Below are 21,706 nucleotides of genomic sequence, written 5' to 3'. Positions count from 1 at the left end.
ATTGTGCGTTTTCTGTGTTGCCCGCGCCATTCCCACCAGCGTGTGTTTCAGTCTCCCATTACTTTACCTTTGGCAGAGCTTCAGCAGCCACTGTCCCGGGCTCATATTCTTTTTCTATCTGCATTTTGTTTTGGTGAGTTCTGATTTGTGCAGTTTTCCAATATTTCTTTATGTGTCCGCAGAGGTAATTTCATATCAGTGACGTAGATGGCCTTTGGTTAGGGATTGAAGAAGTTTAGCTTGAAGGCTGGCTAAAGTTAGCCGCGATGTTTATGATATTATTTTGTCTGGAACAAGGTTTTCCTCCTTATAATAATACATGCACAGTTAACAATATGCACAGACAGCGATACAAACAGAACATAAATAAGTTGAAGTTAAAATAAAAACATGTCGCTGTGATTTAGAGCAGTTGAAAATTGATGCCCCAGTGTGACGTCTGACGTGAGCTTGTTTTGACTTCACATAATGTTATTAAAAAAGTCCTCCTTAAACTGAAGGCTGGACGTTAAAAACAAACAAAAAAGATATTGATTTGTTTTTTTTACAGAGGCAGGCGTGTTCGAAACGAGAGCTGCAGCTGTCAGGATTCAGATTGTCTGCATTACAAAATGACAAACTTGACAAAAATGTGGTTTTTGCTCCCAAAACCCTCTGATGTTAGCATTTCCCTGTCATGGGCTGAAATAGGAAAATCAATTGGGCTGCTGGGTAAAAAAATCAGAAACTGGATGGAGATGCCATTTCACCGCCACTTTCTGAGCTTAAAGGTTACCGTTCATTGTTATGTTAAAAAGTAGTTTAATTATTTACAACATGCTGTTGTAATCTTAGTTGTTTCTACTCAGGTTTTCTTTGTCATAAATAAACTTAAAGAAAAGTTTAATAATAATTTGTATGTTCTTATAGTTTAAAATGGATTGTAAGAGCACAATAGTTTGAATGGCCTCCCAAATACTGATTTATTCATGAAAATTGAGAGGTAAAACAGTTTAACTTTATTCTAAAACTGCTAAAACTCTGTTTCTTCTATGGATTCTTCTCATTTTCATAGCAACTAAGAACTCACAAAACTAACAGATATACTCATTCATAAATACACACAATGTAGTAAGCTAATGTGGTTCCCTCCTAAATGGTTTTTATGAACTCACCATTTTCCAGATTAGTTTAGAAATTAAAATTTAGGCTGATAAAAGTCTTCTTACACCAAATCAAAGTCTGTTTTAGTGTTAAAGCAACAGCAGACCAGTAATCCATCTCCTCCTGTCTTTTTCCTCATCCTTATGTTTGCCTTTTCTGATTAAAACTCGGCACCTATTTCAGTTTATCAGCACTCTGGAGCATGTTTTGAATGGTCAAGATTAGGGAAATACCAGGTCCAGTTACCAATGCAAAATCACATCAATATTTTGAGTACTTCATAGTAACTGAGACGGTTTCTGTTGTAGAAACACAACATGAATATCTCATGAATTTGAGCAAAAAACGCTTCTTAACATCTGTCAGTAGAAGCTGATTTTTGTTTCATCTGAGAGGATTTCTTTCAGTGGTAAAACATTTTCATCTTCCTTATGTGGATTTTAACTTTCTTCTGTCAAAGTCCCTCTTTTAGTACAATGATATCTTTCAGATTAAGAGATGTGCAGAATAACTTGCAACATTTTTGATGCTGAAATAGAAACTCAAATCACGCTTCTCTCTCCACCATTCTTGACAGCTTGTATGAGGTTTTTAAAACCTAGATGGGGAAAAAAAATCTAATGTGAAATAAATATTCCTCTAAATGCTGTTTATACTGACCGCTTTATGAAAAAAAAAAAAAAAGTGAAAAATCTCTAAAATCGAATCTCCTGATATTCAGTGTTGTGATTTGCGTAACTGAGCAAATGCAGGACAATTGTTTGAATGACATAAAAAATGTAGAAACCAAAGTGAGTCTGAACTCTGAAAATATATTGTTGGAGGGGCTGTTAAGTTAACTAATAAGAACCATTTCTTCTTAAAATAAAAAGGATGTGGGATGTAGTGATAACCGAGTATCACATAACACAGTTGTGGTTTTTTTTCTGATTCACTTATGTCACTTTGAGTTCTTTCGGGTTTAACACCAATGAATCGATGGAGGTCTGTCATTTGTGTCTTCAGTGTTCACATTTAGTAAAGGTAGTAGACAAATGTAGACTTGAAATATATTTTCTATTGCTTAAACTCGACATATTCTGTGCCAGTGATGCCTCACAGAGAGGCAATATTTTGCCATAGGGTTGTTTTCCAGCTCCTGCTGTAGAGAAAACACATTGAAGCATCTTCTGTGGTGAATATATTCCCTCTAGTTTGATGTATGGGGGCTTTGTTGTTGATAAAAGGATAAAAAAAACTGTAGACTTTATATTTATGAACTGATTTCAAAGGCAGAGTAGAATGACAGCGTTTTTAGGACCCCATGATCTGTTGAGTACCAACAATAAAAGTGATGTTGAAGACATTTTTTATTTGTTTGTCTTTGTAGAAATGTAATGCCTTTCATTGGTTAATTGTAGGTATTCATCAAGTTAGTGCTAAGCTTTTATATAAAGTATGGTAAAGACAGAGAGAGCAGGTTTTAGTAAAGCAGATTATCTATTCCGTTTTGAAGAATGTCTTCTACGTAAGGCATAAACGTAATCAATAAATAAAATTTATGTTTGTATTCTATTGTTTAAAATTAGGAACATTGTAACATTGACTTACCAGTTGTCTTTAAACCCTGTGTATATATTTTTAAAGAAAAAAAATGCTTTTTTTTGTTTGTTTGCCTGTAATCTGAAATGTAATGATTTTTTATTGAATAAAGTTTCTATGTTGTTCAGCTTTCATCCCTAGTTTTGTAAAACGGTCTAATGACAGCAAACTGGTTTTGGATACATATGATGTTAATTTAGTGTTAATGTTTTGATCCAAATGAAAGATTTGGTTTTCTTTTTTTCCTTAAAATATTGAGTGAAAACCCACAGAATCATGACAGGATTATGCAATCAAAAATAAAATAGAACTATGGGCGTTATCTTTGACATGCAGGGGGGCAATTTGGTGACATAATCCGATGTACTCTCTTTGTAGAATGACCGTCCACCACAGCTATCGGGGAACGACTTTTCTTTATTGATCCAGGGAGGATTAGAAGGTGATTGATGTTAAAGAAATGATCCACAAGCGTCCTGGCTCAGACAGGTGGCTGTGTCATGGTGGAAGGACCTCTCTCTTCTAGACAGCTTTAACCCTTGTGCTATCTTAGATGACCCCACCCTTGCATTGACGTGTTCTCCCTACCATGACAAAGGTGGAAAGATTTCATGGAATCCATGGACACCAGTGAAGATCACAAATCATTGAAGAAAATAGGTTCAGACCACTGTCTAGTGGGTCTAGATGACCCCACTCCCAATGTTAAAGTGCCTAGGATAGCACAAGGGTTAAAACTAGTCTGCATTTTGTGGTGCTGAAATGCTTATTTTTGGTCTCTAGATGGCAGTGTTGCTTAATATTGTTGCCATAAGCACAGAGGCTTTAGCAGCAACATTTCCTATGAGTATTAATCTATACTTATATTCATATGCGTAGAAAAAGAAACCCAAATCATTTCCCCCCCTGGAGATGAGCAATTATGATCAGAGTTTTACTTTGACACTGGCGTCATCTCTGTAAGTGAAACACTTTTGGTGGATGTGGCCTCAGATTCGTCAGTTTTGTCCTTTGAGATTGAAAAGCACCTTTGAGTGAAGTTGGGATGTGTGAATATCTGGGACGAGGAGCAGCTCTTTGCAAGGCAAAGATTACTTCAGGTGTTTCTATAAGATGTGCTTCCTTTACCCACAACACGGATTCTTTCGTACTGTGTCAAACTGTGATTTCATCTCTGCCTGATCTGTAATACAAAGTCGTGGAAATGATGCACTCAGTTATTTTTCTCCCTCGTATGTTTGTAGATTTACTTCTTCAGGGTCCTCTTGATGTTCTCTCTGCTGTACTTTTTCCATACGCCAGAACTCTTCTGGGTTTGTTTTTGAACAAGAACTTTTCTTGATTGGAAAAATGATATTCTGTTTTTCTTTTTTTCTTTCTCGTCTCCGACCCACTGTGCATGTCACTGTAGATATATCCTGCCATGGATATAGACAGTGCCAGTTCAGTGGTGCTGCAGGCCTTAACCCAGGCTACCAGTCAGGACACAGCTGTGCTGAAGCCCGCAGAGGAGCAGCTTCGGCAGTGGGAGACTCAGTCGGGCTTCTACTCGGTCCTTCTGGTAAGGCGGGTAACGACAGAAACATCAATCATAGTCAAAACCTACGGGGGGAGGGGGTATAATCCCCTGAATGCAGACTTTGATGAATGAGGTTTTTGGAAATAAAGTTAAATTCTAACTTTTTTAAAGACCCACTTCCACTTCAAAAAATTGTTTTATGTTTTTAACGTGTTCTTGTGGGATTTTCCTGATTATGGAGGAGAGGTGTAAAGAAAATTAAGCTTAATATTGCTTGACTGAGTATTCCTTGATTCAAATCGTTTTGTATGGGGGCAGATGAGAAAATGTTGGAATAAAAGTTGTAGTGTGACATGGGAGGGGCTTGATAGCTCAAATATTACTCGCCACCAGTAATGTTTGATTTGGGTTTGGAGGGCCTATAAACTTGTGGAAGAGCATGTAAACAGATGGATGATGGGAAATGGGGGCAGGGTTGCTCTGTGCCAACAGTGCTGCTGTTAGCACAGAGCAATTTCTAATGAGCTACTGCCGCTCTGCAGAAACTATATTCTATATTTAATTTTGGCTAAAAACGGCAGAATTATAATTAAGAGACTACTAGGAAGGCTTTGAAAAAGAGATAAAATGGATCAAAAGATTATCAGAGTGAGACTTTAATGACAAATTTGTTGTAAAAGAGCAAATTATGTAGATAAAGAGACAGGTCCCAGGTCTTTTATTAGTTTATCTATTGTTTTTTTGTCATACAATAATTAATCATGAAAGCTACACTTGTTTCAAATGTTAAAAAAATATGTTGGTTAGTCATCCTATCTTATTTCATAAAAGCCAGTTTGCAGAATTGTTCTGAATATTTTCCATTAAAAGAATAAAATGTTGGACAGCAAACCTCAAAACTCATTCATTTCACGTTTTAGCATGAATACCTGTTTACTGACCTCACTTAAAATCCTACTGCAATCATTTTTTGATCTATTGTAGTAGCATTCTTGGTGATCTTTTAATTATGATTATGCCGTTTTTAGCCAAAATAAAAAATCGTTTGTCGTTTTCTGGAGCATAGTTTCTGCAGAGCGGCTGTAGTTCATCAGAAACGCACTTCTGAGATGTTGGCAGGACTGTTAGCAGGGAGTATGCGTGCACTAATTTCCCATGATCCCTTTGTTTACACTCTCCCACCATCTTACAGCCACTCGCAACCTCAAGCCAACATTGGTGCAACAAAAAATGGCGAGCAATATTGCTTTCCCTATCCAGCTGTACAGTTTTGAGCCAGCTCCACAAAGAAGTTAATGGATGGATTTGTTGGTGGACACATCGGAACGCATGCCAGTTGGGAGCTTGTGGCTTGCTGATTGTAATATATGTCCTCCACTATCAGAAAAGTGCCACAAGAACATGTTAAAAAAAACACAGAAAAACACAATTTTCATTGGAGAGGGTTTTTAAATAAAATACATTTCTGACTCAGCTCTGCAATTTATGTAAAGAAGTCCAAAGACATTTAGTAGGTGAAAAAAAATGTTTGTTAGTGGTACTTGGAGTGAAAAATCACATACAGTAATGCTCATAATCTTGCTTGAGTGAACGTACATATTAATGGCACATTTCCAAGCATTCAGTTCTTGGAGAGGAGATCAGTAGCTGCTGCATCGTATCATTTGTCTGGCTAATTGCTTAATCTTTGAACAGGAACAGCTGTTTGAAAAGCGGACGTGTGTTTTCAGGCAGATGTGTTTCTGTGTCGGGGCATGAATGTACAGAAATTTCAACTTTGTGCGTATAAAAGTAAAGACATCAAATGTAAGAATGTGTTAGGAAAGCACAAAAAAGTATTCGTCCATATAAATACATACACAAGCTTTGCAGAAGGAGTTTTTTTTTGTTTAGCTACTTATCATTTCTTCACATTTTTCCACCCTTTTTAATACAAAAGAATGATCACACACACACTAACCCCTGCCTTTAGTGTAATTTCATACATTTACTGTGTTTAGGATTGCCTTTGAGAGCGGCAATGGAAAAGAAAATGTGTTGTGGATCTGCACCATCAAAATGGTAATTTGGGAGCAGTGTTTTTTGTTTTTTTTTCAAAGTAGGACTTGCTCCACACTACTATCTGCTCAATAATTTACAGAAACCAGAGGCAAAACGATCTTCTCCTTTCTATATAGCTGAGTGAGTCAAAGAGACTATTAAAGCCAGGAGGAGGAGGAGGAGGAGGAGGAGGTCTACACACAATACGCTGTTCTGATTTGGCTGGTGTTTCCTATTTATTCATCCGTCCAGTCATTTCTACAGTCACTCCACCAAACGCGTCATCTGTATGGATGATTCAAGCAAAGATTGGTCACCTATATAGACCACAGGGAAAATATGCTAGAAAAACTTGGAGTGAACTCGATGATACTATGCTCCAATTATTCAAATGGAATCAAAGCTAAATTTTTAAATGTTTTTCTTGGTTTGATATTTTGTAGCACCTTGAACGTTGGTTCTTTTGAATTCAAATAAAACTGAGTTTATATCATCTTTGACATCATAATCAACGGTAATGTCGCCGACATTCTCATGTGTTCACTCGAGTAATTTGCTTGTGCTGCATGTACAAAAACTAGCTAAAAAACAAAGAAACACAAGAGGTTATTTGTCAAAGTTCTCCTAGCAGGCACTTACCAGTGCATCTTTGTGGTGTGTATAGTTAGTACATCACATTATAGTCCAGACTCTTCAAAATATACTTTTAACACTGTCGTACTGCCTGCCTGCGTCTTGTTTTCTTGTTGTTTTCAGATGTTTCAGGCTTGTCAACATGCTGGGAACATAAACGTCACTGTGACTTAAGTGAGGAGTCTCATACTTGTTAACAACACTACAGTTTCTGGACCATATGCTCGGCATGCCTCTAGTGCACGCCGCGCAGCTGCCTCTCCAGAGGATTTCTGGTTGAGGAGAAAGCGTCTTTGAAGAACTTCTTGGCTTTGTGCTTGTGTGAGAAAAAGTCACTGCAGGCCACAGGGAGCCGAAGTTCACGTCCAGTTTTTCCAGGCAACCTTCAAACATGTCAAGCTTCTTCACTTTTTGTTTGACTATGTTTGAAGATTTTTTTTCTCCTCAACATTTTGCTCTGTACCTGTTTTTCTGCAGCGATTTGGGATTTTACGATACTTTTTGCCTTAGTCACAACTGCCCTTACCGGTGGATACGGGCTGACTGTGGGCAAATAATGGTCAAACCTGTACAGCAAACGCAGGTGGCCCACAGATAATATCAAGGATATAGATCACTCCATGAGCCCATAAAGGGCTTATACCCACAACATTTTTTTAGCTTTTAAATGTATTATAATATCAGTTACTCATGAACAGAAACCCCAAAGCGGTATTTTGATCCATTTAACGCATTTCTGAGTATTCCTCTAAAAACCTGCACTCTGAGCATTAGCCCCTTTCCAACCCACAAAAACGAGCGGGTCTTCCCGAGCTGACATTGAGAACAGCCCCTTCCAAGAAAAGTCTGCGCTGCTGGCACCGCCCCCAGGCTAACACACACACACACACACACACACAACTACTTTCTCAGCAGAGATAGTTCTTCTTCTTTCTCTTTCGGCTTTTCCCATCAGGGGTCGCCACAGCGAATCATCCTTTTCCACCTCACTCTATCATGAACATCTTCTACTCTAACGTTAGCCAACTTCATGTCCTCTGTTAAGACATCCATATATCTCCTCTTTGGCCGTCCTCTTGCCCTCCGGCCAGGCAGCTCCATCTCCAACATCCTTCTACCAATATATCCACTATCCCTCCTCTGAACATGTCCAAACCATCTCAGTCTGGCTTCTCTGACTTTGTCGCTAACACAGGCAACATGAGCCGTCCCTCTGATGTACTCGTTCCTTATCCTGTCTAACCTGGTCACTCCTAAGGAGAACCTCAACATCTTCATCTCCGCTACCTCCATCTCAGCCTCTTGTCTCTGTCTCACTGCTACCGTCTCTAACCCATAGAGCAGAGCTGGTCTCACCACTGTCTTGTACACCTTTCCTTTGAGTCTTGCTGACACTCTTCTGTCACACAACACTCCTGACACTTTCCTCCAACCGCTCCAACCTGCCTGCACTCGCCTCTTCACCTCTTTTCCACACTCCCCATCACACTGAACTGTTGACCCCAAGTACTTAAACTCCTGCACCTTCTTCACCTCAGCTCCCTGTAACCTAACGCTTCTACCTTGATCCCTCTCGTTCAGACACATGTATTCTGTCTTACTACGACTGACCTTCATGCCTCTTCTTTCCAGAGCAAACCTCCACCTCTCTAGCTGTTCCTCCACCTGCTCTCTACTCTCACTGCAAATTACAATGTCATCCGCAAACATCATTGTCCAGGGAGATTCCTGTCTTACCTCGTCTGTCAGCCTGTCCATCAGCATAGCAAACAAAAAGGGACTCAAAGCTGATCCTTGGTGTAGTCCCACCTCCACCTTGAACTCCTCTGTCTGACCTACAGCACATCTCACCACCGTCATACTTCTCTCATACATGTCCTGAACTACTCTGACATACTTCTCTGCCACTCCAGACGACCTCATACAGTACCACAGCTCCTCCCTCGGCACCCTGTCATACGCCTTCTCTAAATCTACGAACACACAATGCAGCTCCTTCTGACCATCTCTGTACTTTTCCATCAACATTCTCAAAGCAAAAATGGCATCAGTGGTGCTCTTACGGGGCATGAAACCATACTGCTGCTCACAGATCTCCACCTTCTTCCTAAGCCTGGCTTCCACTACTCTTTCCCACAGCTTCATTGTGTGGCTCATCAACTTTATTCCTCTATAGTTGCTGCAGTTCTGCGTGTCACCCTTGTTCTTAAAGATCGGAACCAGGACGCTTCTCCTCCATTCCTCAGGCATCTTCTCACTCTCTAAAATCCTATTGAACAACCTTGTTAGAAATTCCACTGCTGTCTCTCCTAAGCACTTCCATACCTCCACAGGTAGGTCATCAGGACCAACAGCCTTTCCGCTCTTCATCCTTTTCAGAGCCTTCCTAACCTCATCCTTTCCAATCTCTGCTACTTCCTGCTCCACAACAACCACATCTTCCTCCCTTCTTTCCCTGTCATTTTCCTCGTTCATCAGCTCCTCAAAATACTCCTTCCATCTTTTCTGTACACTCTCTTGGGTTGTTAGCACCTTTCCATCTCTGTCCTTAATCACCCTTATCTGTTGCACGTCCTTCCCATCTCTGTCTCTCTGTCTGGCTAGCCTGTACAAGTCCTTCTCTCCTTCTTTTGTGTCTAACCTGTCATATAGCTCATCGTAAGCTTTCTGTTTGGCCTTTGCCACCTCTCTCTTCACTCTACGCTGTGCTTCCTTGTACTCCTGTCTACCTTCCTCAGTCCTTTCTACATCCCACTTCCTTTTAGCCAACCTCTTCCTCTGGACGCAGTCCTGTACTTCCTCATTCCACCACCAAGTCTCTTTACCGTCTTTCCTCTTTCCAGATGACACACCTAGCACCTTCCTACCTGTTTCCCTGATAATCTCTGCTGTAGTTTCCCAGTCCTCTGGAAGCTCATCCTGACCACCCAGGACCTGCCTCAACTTCTGCCTAAATTCCTCACAAGTTTCTTCATTCTGTAGCTTCCACCACTTGGTCTTCTTTTCTGTTTTCCCTCTCTTCTTCTTCCTGACCTCCAGAGTCATTTTACACACCACCATGCGGTGCTGTCTGGCTACACTCTCTCCTACCACCACTTTGCAGTCATTAACCTCTCTCAAATGACCTCGTCTACATAGGATGTAGTCCACCTGAGTACTCCTACCTCCACTTCTGTATGTCACTCTATGTTCCTCTCTCTTCTGGAAGTAAGTGTTGACTACAGCCATTTCCATCCTCTTCGCAAAGTCCACCACCATCTGTCCCTCCAGATTCCTTTCCTTCACACCAAACCTGCCCATCACCTCCTCATCACCTCTGTTGCCCTCACCAACATGCCCATTAAAGTCTGCTCCAATAACAACTCTCTCTCCTCTGGGAAAACTCTCTATGACCTCATCCAACTCACTCCAGAATCTCTCCTTCACTTCTAACTCACAGCCAACCTGTGGCGCATACCCACTGACTACATTCACCATCACCCCTTCAATTTCTAACTTTAGGCTCATCATCCTGTCTGAGACTCTTTTCACCTCTAGAACACTGTTTACAAACTCCCCCTTCAGAATCACTCCTACCCCGTTTCTCTTCCTATCAACACCATGATAGAACAGTTTGTATCCTCCTCCAATACTACGTGCCTTGCTGCCCTTCCACCTTGTCTCCTGCACACACAGTACATCTACCTTCCTTCTCTCCATCATGTCTGCCAGCTCTCTGCCTTTCCCTGTCATTGTGCCAACGTTAAGAGTCCCTATTCTCAAACCTATGTTCCTGCCTTTTCCCTTCTCTCTCTGGCCACGGACCCTTCTGCCTCCCCTCTTTCTTCGACCAACAGTAGTCAAATTTCCACCGACACCCTGTAGGTTAACAGCATCGGTGGCGGTCGTTGTTAACCCGGGCCTCGACCGATCCGGTATGTCTAAAGTGTTGTGGATGATTCGCATGGTTATTTTGGCAATTTTTGCGCCGGATGCCCTTCCTGACGCAACCCTCTCTATTTATCCGGGCTTGGGACCGGCACAGAAGTAACTGGCTTGCAACCCCTGTGGCTAGATTCAGCAGAGATAGTTGTGTTTGCAAAAACTCTTTCCTCTTATATGCACAATATGCACATCCATCTTTGCTCAAGTTTGGATGTTGTTTGTTTTTGTGGGCGAGACGCAGATACGCTGCCGAGGCCGACTCTAGGTTGACGTCATCAAATGGGCGGAGCCCACAAGGAGCAAATCGAGTAGTCTCACCTTCAGGTTGGAAAAGAACTCAAGAAAATAAAAAATATTTAATTAAAAAATGTTTTTTTTGTTTGCGAAAGGTAATATATTACCATATACATGGATATGGTTAACTAAAAAAGGCTTTAGAGTAGCTTGGTGTAGGCCCTTTAATACACATTTTTTCATTGGGTGTGCTGTGGGCAATAGGTTGTGGCAAACACTTAAACATTATATAACTCCTCCTTAGGAGTTAAGTAGGTAAAACGCAGGCATATCATATGGATTTTTCATTATATTAACCACCCTGAATCCTGTGAACAGTGCAAGGAGCCTTGCTACTTGTGCACAGCCTGACTGTTAGAATTTAGAAAATAAGACAATCAGAGTGTAGTTGTTTGGGTTTTCTTAAAGGTTTTATAGGGACCTTACTAATGACCAGAGTGTGGCGTAAGGGCACCGCACGATAACATCACTAGTGTGTGCAACTGTCATTATTCTTACACATTACAAAGCATTTACCAAACACACAACAATGGTACGTTCCATCCTCATGACGTCCTTTGAGGAGCCTCACGGGAACTGCAGACACACCTGTGGTCCACTTATAATGTCGCTGTCCTCTCTACGACCCCCCCCATGGCCACGGACAACCCAAAACCCGCAGCACCTGTACAGGTCAGCCCCCCCGTAGGGGTTCATGTGATTAGAAACCTCTAACCCCATGTCACTACAGAGAACGTAAAGAAAAGACGGGACCAGTTGATCAAGTGACAGCCAGAACCATCAAGATGGTATTTTACTGACTGGTCTAATAAAAGCAGTTGGCAGTGGGCTGATTTGTACCAGCACATTGGAAGCTGGTACAGCGTGGAGCTCAGCTAATGGCCTGTGCTGTTCAGGTGGAGGCTTTATAACCATATAAAAGCAGAGCGCCGTAAACTGTGCCGCTCCTGTGCCTGGAAAAATTAGAGCCCAGGATCCAGTCTGGATTACTGTGCTCTTCATAGAGACACGGCTCTGGCTGTAAAAAGGATAATAAATCTTTACACACTGAATGATCTGGCTTACTCCATAGGGTCATATTTACATTTTACAACTTTTTTAGACACAAAAAGTCAAACTTGTACAAACAAAATACCCTTGGTAATTAGGTTGATGTTTTTGTATTTTTGATGCTGCTTTTTCTTAATTTAATGATAGTACAGACTGTCATCCTTCTGTATAAGTACTGTATTGTATTTCTTTTTTAACTCTTGATTTTAGCATTTGATCTAACAAATGAACTAAGGCAGCCCACTTGTGTCCTTCATTCTATTGCAGAATATCTTCAATAACCACATGTTGGATGTGAATGTCAGGTGGCTGGCCGTGCTGTACTTCAAAAATGGCATTGACAGATACTGGAGGAGAGTAGCACCTAAGTAAGTACCTGCACGCCTGTCCTGTTTTCTACTATAGCCAGTCCTCTTTTCTCATATTTCCATGAACGCTTTTCCCTTTTTTTGTAGTTTTTTTCCTGCTTTCATTCGAGGCCTTTGTCAGGATCCATCAATGTAGCCTGCTTTAAGGCGAAACTGTTCTGTGTTTATTTCAATTTTTTTAACTTTCTTTTCTTATGTTTCTCTAATTTTACACCTACAATTTTTCTACTGCACCATCAGTTGTCATTTTCCTCTCTTGATTGGCCTCTCACCTTTGTTTCTCTTTTTATATTTTATATTTTTGGTTCTTTTTTATTTTAGGATTTTTGATGGTGATTGTCTTTGAGTAATCATGTTTCACCATCTGCCTTTGGGGTGTTCAAAATCACAGGGTGGTGGTTGGTGGAGTATTCTGCCTTTGTTCAATCTTTGAACCCTCCAAACTGTTGCTTTTCTCTTGATTTTTGTTTCTGGGATTTTTTAAGTTTGAAAGTTCTTCAGCTTTTCTTAAATGTCAATCTGAACTGAAGTTATTTGCAGTCTTGGGTTGGACATATCGGGATTAAGAAAAACTCCTTTCCTTATTCTAAACCTAAATTAGGTTAATTACCAATTATTAACAAAAACAGATTATAGTGTTCCTTATATTTTAAATAAATATTTTAAATCCCGCAAAAGTTCAGATGTGACTGAAGCTGAAAGTTTCTGTTTTTATAAACTTGTCTTAGGTTTCCCTCACCCCTATTACCCCCCCCCCCCCCCCCCCCAAAAAAAAGAGCTTTTAAATTAATTTAGGATTATGGTAGAGTAAGGGAGAAAATATACAAATGTACAAATATACAAACATTTAAAACGTGCACGAAAATCTTAATCTTGCATTTACTTTATTGCATGTTGTAGCAATCAAGGTGGTTTTTGACAGCTGAAAATGGTAGAAATGTCATGAAGGAAATGCACAAGAGGGAAAAAAATCCTACAAAGATAAAACACCAAAGATGCATTCAAGTTTCAAATGTGAATCATAATGCTTTTAGTATTTCTGACACCGTTAAGCCTGCTGTTCCCACAGCTCCACGCATTAAAATCTTCAAACATGCTTTTTCTTTCTTCTTTTTAATTACCATATGTGAAGATGCCTGGAGAGGTAAACGAAAGGTAAAAGTTTTCCTAACAAGTTTATTTAACTTAGTTTCAATTGGTCAATTTTTAACATTAATTAGTTTTGCTTAAGCTTGAACCCTAACTTAACATATTTGTCCTGTGATGAAAAACATGTACTCTGAAAGGAATAATGTCCATATTGATACATTACACGTTATGAACTTGACATTTTGTCAAATCCATTTTAAAAAGGTTCATTACTTGGACTTTCATTTGGTTTTAACTTAGACCGTTGAAATTGGAATTGGTTTTATTTTCCTCGGTTTTGTTTCCCCCTATTTCTCACTTCCTTGTTATTTTTGAAATATTAGTTTTTGTTTTTTTTTCAAGCTTCTTTTCCATTTTCTGTCTTAAAAAATGCACATCACTTCTTGATTCATGTTCTGTTCTTTATAGGAAAGATGCCATCTGTCAGACATCAGCAGCAGTTGTAAAAGACAACTTTGGCTTTGTTTGAATGTATTTACTTCAGAGGTTTTCTATGATTAGACGTGTAACAAATCACTTTAACAACAATTTGATTTATTTCACAATTTGTGGTTGCCAATATGATTTTTAAGACTATTTTAGTTTATTGTAAAACGATCCAATTCACTGACGTAAAACCGATCCAGGACATCTTTAGCCAAAAATTCAACCAGATAAATAGAAAAATACCAGGGTACTGAACAGTGCAGGTAAAGTTTTCCAGATTCCTTCAAGATAATAAAGTGTAATTGACATATGTGTACAAACAAACAAGTAATCAAGAATTCATGGCAAATCCATTCACATTTTAGTTTCATAAAGTTCATTCCACTGTTGTTTTTCCACATCAAAGTAATACCAACATTATTAGAAGATTCTACCACACTGTGTGGTCACATGTCTCTGCTAAATTCAAAGTGTTTCCACACATTGGACTGTAATAATATTTAATAATGGATTGGATTTATCTGCGCTTTTCCAGACACTCAAAGCGCTTACATTGTGTCCATTGTTCATGGACTGTAGGCAGTGGGGCAGAATGACAGTCTGTGGCTGCCAGTATGTGCCTACGGCCTCTTTGACCATCACTGAGACTTTCATGCACATTCTCACACCAGTGGAGCCACACTGGAGGGAGGGTAAGGTGTCTTGCCCAAGGACACAACAACAGTTGACTGGGGGGAGCGGGGATGGAACCGCTGACCCATCGATCATTGGCGTGCTAAACCGCCTGAGCCACTGCCAGTTGATCATTTTTTGCTGCCATCATGTGTGTTGTCCGCTGTGATGACACTTGGTCATTTTTATGTTATAGTAAAATAAACCTACTAAAAATAGTATTTCCAATATCGATTATTTCATTTTGAAACGATTTTACAATGGTATAGGTCTATTTAATTCAATACGATTAACAACTTGTCTCAGAAGGATCAATCTTAACTAATTATTTCGATCGCACCCCTATTCATAATTGAATCCTCCAGCCTTTACTGTGGAATTTTACACGATTTAATCAGTTTCATACTGACTTGGCAAAGTTTTTATTCCATCTTTGCTTATCAAAACACAGTTTTTAACCTTGGAAAGGAAAAAGATCCCACAAGATCTCTTGGAACTTGTGGTGCATTCATCCAGTCGTAATGTGATCTCAATCAGACGGGTCCTACCTTCACTGAGAATGTCCTAGATTTAAATTCTAACTGTATGTACTGGCACTCATGTCGGTGCATTCCAAAAACGTCTGCGACTGTGTGTGTGTGTGCACATTGCTTTTCTTCCCTGGCCTTGTCACTTGTTCTGAGTATCTTCTTGATTGCTTTGTTCACAGTGCATTATCGGAAGAGGAGAAGACGTCACTGCGAGCTGGTCTCATCACAAACTTCAATGAGCCTGTCAATCAGGTCAGCTGGGATGAGGGTTTACAGGGACCAAGATTTACATCAAGATGACACAAAACTATAAGTTTAAAGAACATCGAAGTCTTTCTGCTACGTTAGTCTGCAGGGAGCATCCATTTCTTAAAATAAATAAGTCATAATTCATGCGGGTATTTTATCCTATAAAGTTTCATGATGAATAATTTGACCTCTCTCTTAGTTTTTCTGCAGTAAGTAACTCTGGAGTCATGCTGAGTGTAATACATTTGTGTGAGGGGGTTTGGAAGGGGCCCCAGATGATGGCCATCCATCCAGGCTTTTGTGGACTTTAGACTCCACAGAGGCTGTTCTTTACCGTTAGGAATGATGGGGTCCATGTGGCAAGCAATGAATACAATTTAAGCACCATATGTCTGACCAGTCACAGCCTCTCTGTGCCAAATTGAAACTCCACAAGGATTTGTGCGAGGGGTTTCAGGGTGAGAGTTTCAATGAACCGTTTATTTAGGAGTTGTGGAACTGAAGGATTGATTTAGCTTAGAAACCGGTCACTTTTAAGGTTTATAAAAAATAACCAGCTTTACTAACTATTAAAAGTATTTGATGAAAATGTTTTTTTGAGGCGATAAAACATGCATTTTTTTGTAAAATATAATAATTCTGACATCTGAGAACATCAGAAAGCTGTTTTTGTGAAAAAGGAAATTAAAGAGAAAAATGCAATCATACTAGATCAAAGTTACAACAATTATCTTTGCATGTAAAGGAAATTCAACAAGATGTCAGGTTAGGTAATTTCATGGGGCCTGTGAGGGAATTCTGATGCCAAAGCCAGTAAATGTGAGTGAGTGTTGTCTTTGGATCTTGAGGATTGTAAATCTACAAATGACTGGCTTTTATTTAGACGATGGATGATAAAAAAGACGTTTCCTCCAGATGTCACCTGTCTGACCTTGCAGTACATCATTGCAGCTCTCTTAAGGCCTTTGTTTTAGCTTAAATGCCTTTTTTAATTGAAGTAGATGATACATTCTCTTGACTGGGCATCAAACTATTAAATAACGTTGTGTGAAAAGTACAGTTTTTGTTCATGAAAAAGAAAAGGTTGTAGATTTAAAACACCTTAAGACTTTTTTGGTCTTGACTGGCTTCTGCTGGACTGATGTCCTTACCTGTGGTGATGTCTTTCTCTCTGTGGTTTTCCAACAGATAGCCACCCAGATTGCTGTGCTGATAGCAAAGGTGGCTCGCCTGGACTGCCCGAGGCAATGGCCAGAGCTGATCCCTGTTCTGCTAGAATCTGTGAAGGGTCAAGATGGCCTGCAGCAGCACAGAGCCCTGCTTACTTTCTACCATGTCACCAAAACCTTGGCGTCTAAACGCCTCGCACAGGACAAACGCCTTTTCCAAGATGTAAGTCTATCATATCGGCTCCTCCTCAGTTTTCCTTTTTATTGCTTATTTTTAATCTGTGATTGGTCGTGATTTCCCGATCTAATCACAGAATCAGAAATTGGGCCTGTTCACGTAGTTTTAGACCTGATCAAAATCAGATGTTGCATCCTGAAAAGAGATTGGAAATGTATGTTATCCTCACTAGTTTGAGCAGGAGGAGCACTAAAACAGTTCACAGGTTCAATAACTTTTTAATTGACATTTAAAACTAACAAGTGTCTATTTTGTTTTGTTTTAATTCAAACAATGAGCTACAAAGGTATTTCAAAAGAAAAAAAAGATTAACTTTAGTTTCTTTTGAATGAGAATGACTCTTCCTGCTAGTGAGACAGCTGCCAAGGGATCGTCTACAAAGTGCCACATCTGGAGAAAAGCAACTTAAAAAAATCTGTCTCAAAAAAACAAAAGTAAAAAATATAAAAGGTTACATTGATAAATACTCGTCATCATATTCATGCTACGATTTAAAATAGTTTTTAATATTTTTGATTTTTCATGGAGACATGAATCACATAGATCAAAAATGTTGAATAGTTCTGAAGATGCTGAAGCTACAGTCACCAAACTTTCTCACACGACTAATTATCACCTATTTTTACTAGATAAACCTTAACTATTTTTTCTAGTTGAAAGTTGCACTATTTTTACTTGATTGATCAAGCTATTGACAGATGAGCAGTTGTTGAGGTGTTAAATGATGAATGTTCATAAATTAAAAATGGGTCAAACCTGGTTCTGTTCATCTTGCTTTTTTTTTTTTAATGTGTTTCAAAATGGTCTCATTGGGAATCGGTATTGGCAAATTCTCAAAATCTAAGACTTTGTATCAAAACAGAGCCACAAACCTGATCAGGACATTCCTAGTTTTTATGTTTGGGACCTCACCTTTACACTTAAATACAATGGGCTTTTGGGGTTTTACACAACTCTTTTTCTTTTTTGGTCTTTTTTTCTTAAAGGTATCATACTTTTTCCCTTGCTTTTTCCGATAATTTTTTTTCTAAATAATTAAGTAAATATGTGAAATAGATAGTTTTTATCTATTAGTGAAGCTGTTGGGGTATATTATACGCCTTCACACTCATATGCAGTAAACTATTTTTGCCACAACTTCTTATAAGCAAGCATTCACATGCGTGGGTTATATTACCATAGTAGTTCATTTTGATTAATTCAGTCATGCATATCAAACAGGAAATTAGATCTTAAGAAATTAATATAAAATTCTTTATTGGGTGTTTTTTCTTTGTTTAGGTGGGGTTATGCTAAAGAGACATACGTAAAAACATTGTTTTTGTCTATTAATGGTTTTTATAGAACACATATTTTGGAGGGGGGGAGGGGGGGTGCAGGGTAACTCCATAATGAAACTAATCAAAAAGTTGTAGGTGGAGCCTCACAGATGCAGAAATGAGGTAAAAGCGATGGATCACTGGGCTTAAAAAGCTTTGATTGAGACAACAAGCTGTCATCCAGAGACTTCCTGCCAAAATGTGTGCCTTTAGGGCACAGCTTGAAACAAAGTGAGTCCAAGCCCCATTAAGCTGGGCACCATTTAGATGATGCACTGACGACTTTGACATTAAATAGCCTCTGCAGCACTCTGCTCTGTCACAACATAGCCGGCTTTGCATGTAGGAAAGATTTCAGCTCTGCTGTGCATTCAGTCGTTGAGTTCACATGTCGTGAATTCAATGAAGCTGTTTTTTTTGTATTGATAGACGTCTACGTCTGTAGAGAATAAAATGGGGAAAAAGTGTTTTATGTATGAACAAAAGTAAAAAGAAAAAAAAGGGGAAATTTACCGACTAAACAAAAAGATACATGAAAACAAAATAATTATTATTATTATTTATTTTATTATTATTATTTAATTCTTTTTACCCTAAATCAAAAGTTGTGCTTTGTGGATCTAGTTTCCGCAGAGCTGCAGTAGTTCATTTCATTTGCCTGCAGGTTGTGAGCAGGACCGTTGAGCAGAGCAACCCCGCCCCCCTTCCCCTGCCCATTGCATTTTTTTCCATTTTTTTTCCGATTTCTGTAAGGAAATACTCGGAAATGCAATGTTGAGCTTGTATTTTCTTTATATATGTTTGAAGAATGCCGCAAGAACATAATCAAAATCTCGATTTTCACCGGAGTGGGTCTTTTACTGAGAATATTTCCTGACATTTGATTTTGACCTGTGCAGCAGTTAAGTAAACTCTCCTTTATTTTAGACATCATTTAAAGGAACTTCAGTGGTGAAGAAAACAAAATCTGGATATTTCAAGTATATATTTCTACAATCCCCCCAACCCGACACAACAGCGCAGTCAGAATAATAGATTATGGATCCCACAAAAACGTTTGCTTTAGAGCACATTTAACACCTCATAGCTGCAGATATGCCTGTGGGACAAACAGCGAAACACTCAACCAAGAACTAGACATAACAGTAGAATAAAATCTCTTAAAAATGAAATGGTTGATTTTCAAATGAAGAGTTAGTGAAATATTAAAATTTAATATTAAATTTGTTTTTTGCCTTTTCCATGATCAACCTAAATTTAAATGTTTTCTGAAAACATTACACAAGTGCTCTTCTTTATAAAAAGTAGAATATTTTTTTCTGCTTTATTTTTCTAGTGGTGGTTTATTTTTCAATTCTTATTTAACCTTTATTTAACCAGGAAAGTCCCATTGAGATTAAAAACCTCTTTTCCAAGGGAGTCCTGGCCAAGAGGCTGCACATTTCAATACAAAAAAATGGGGTTTATGGGGTTATCTTAATAATTGGTGAAGCCAAGAAGTTTTAATTGATTTGTAATTTTGCCAGTAATCTAACTGTTTAAATCATTGTCTGTTTAAATCGTTGTCTGCTACCCTGAGTTAATTTCCAGTCTTAGTAAAAGAATCACAAGCCCTAAAGATGCGACAAATACCAGATGTACACTACCGCCTAACATGAGCTTGGAAGTGGTTCTGTTTGGAACTGATTTTTTTACGTTGTCTCATTTTAGAAAGGGGTTTGAATAGAAAATTTAGACTGTAGCCGTTTTAAAACACAGAAGGGCAGTGCTGGGAAGTTGGAAACAGCCAGATGTAAGGAGCTGGCAGCGGCTGAAGCACAGCAAAATGCAAATGAGATGAAGTAGGGAAGGGGGAGTATGGTAATTAGCATACGACATCATTGCAGCAAGCTTTGGCAGCTTTTGGCAGCACTTCTGCCACATGGCAAGATATGGCATATCCCAAGGCAGCACACACAAGTCTTTGCATTTTTCTGAATTAGTTTAATTAATTAATTTATTTTTACAACTTTACTTTATCAGAAAAATGCAGAGATTTGTTATAGATCAATACTGCCCGGCCTTAGTGAGGTGTGACACGCATCTGGAAAAGCCCTCCTGTCCACCGGCTGCAGGAAGCGGTCATTTGACTTACTATAGTGTCAGCTCCAAACACTCCAGTCATTCCTCTGTGTCGTGTCCCATCGCAAAGTTGTGTGTCTACACACAACTCCTGCTCTACAGCTGCTTTTGTTTGCCGCTCTGCTCTGCAAAGCAAAATGTGGCGTCAATGTTGCACAGAATGGGGTTTTAAAGAAATAAACGGCATTTTCCTTGGGTAGTTAGTTTTGTGAACTAATAACGAAATCATCTTTAGATTTTTTTCAAACATTTTTTATTGAAAGACAAAATTATCCACGCACCCCTTGTTGTGCTGGTTTTTGTTACAGCTCAGCTGTTTAAACCCAATAATTTACCCAGAAGGGGAAAAGTGTTTACTTGTGAAGCACTGCACTTTCTTCTTGGTTTATGCCAAAAATTCTCCAAATTCAATATTAGTAATGATGCCTCAGTCTTTGGTTTCCAGCTTTGTAAACAACCAGATGCCATTCTGCATATGATTGTTAGAATCCATCAAGGATTTGCAGAGAAGTTTCATTTTATTGGAAATTATAGGAGCCATATTGGTACAAATTTCGTTTCTGACTAGACCCCTTTCATTTTCTGCCATTCTTGTTTCATAATGTTTATCAGAGCTGTGTGCATCCTGGGTTTTTGATAGGAACTGTAGTCTACCACAGGAAATTACATTAACCTTTGAAAAGCCTCACCTTTTAGCCTTACCGATGGCTCTTTTTATGAATGTGGAAAAAGCATATCATGTAATTATCAGGCTTGGTAGCAAACGGCCTTTGAGGCCGCATGCTTCATTTACTGCGAACTCCAGACTAACAGTTTCTTTCGCTTGCACGTCTGTTGCAGCATATGAGGAGCTTTTTGATTATGTGTGTCATGGAATTTGTTGTCCGTTTAGTCGGTTCATTCCTTTTTTCTTCTTTCCATCTGCTGAAGAAAGAATATTTTGACACTTGCAGCCCATATGTTTATAGGAAGGCTGGATAGGATGGATATATGCCGAAATTTTCCGAGACACGTTAGCGAAAACAGATGATAAATGGGAATTTTTAATTTTTATTTTCAGAAGATCACAGAGTTAAACCGGTGGTTCTTGCCACAAACCAAATCTGCAGCAAGCAAAACGACACGGCTTACTATTTCTAAATAAACTACATTTAACACATTTAATGTTCACTTTATTTAACTGCTGTTCATCAAAAAATACTACTAAAGGTAAGAAACCCATTCCCATATTTTACTGTTTGCCAATCCAGTCTATCAATTGGTTGAATCTGGCCTGGGTTT

The 21,706-nt window shown here is 39.0% G+C and overlaps 1 protein-coding gene across 1 annotated transcript in view; it reads left to right on the top strand.

The window, feature by feature from the left end:
- Positions 1-21,706, top strand: part of ipo11 (importin 11) — a 136,005-nt gene continuing 114,299 nt past the window's right edge. Inside the window, exons 1-5 of the mRNA XM_023958341.1 lie at positions 1-133; positions 4,136-4,285; positions 12,452-12,552; positions 15,509-15,581; positions 16,767-16,970. Of these exons, the coding sequence (XP_023814109.1) occupies positions 4,148-4,285; positions 12,452-12,552; positions 15,509-15,581; positions 16,767-16,970 (516 nt within the window). The 5' untranslated portion in view covers positions 1-133; positions 4,136-4,147. The remainder of the gene's footprint in view (positions 134-4,135; positions 4,286-12,451; positions 12,553-15,508; positions 15,582-16,766; positions 16,971-21,706) is intronic.

Source organism: Oryzias latipes, chromosome 9 (genome assembly GCF_002234675.1).
Source record: "Oryzias latipes chromosome 9, ASM223467v1".
NCBI classification, from domain to species: domain Eukaryota; kingdom Metazoa; phylum Chordata; class Actinopteri; order Beloniformes; family Adrianichthyidae; genus Oryzias; species Oryzias latipes.
This window is presented reverse-complemented; position numbering and strand designations above follow the sequence as displayed.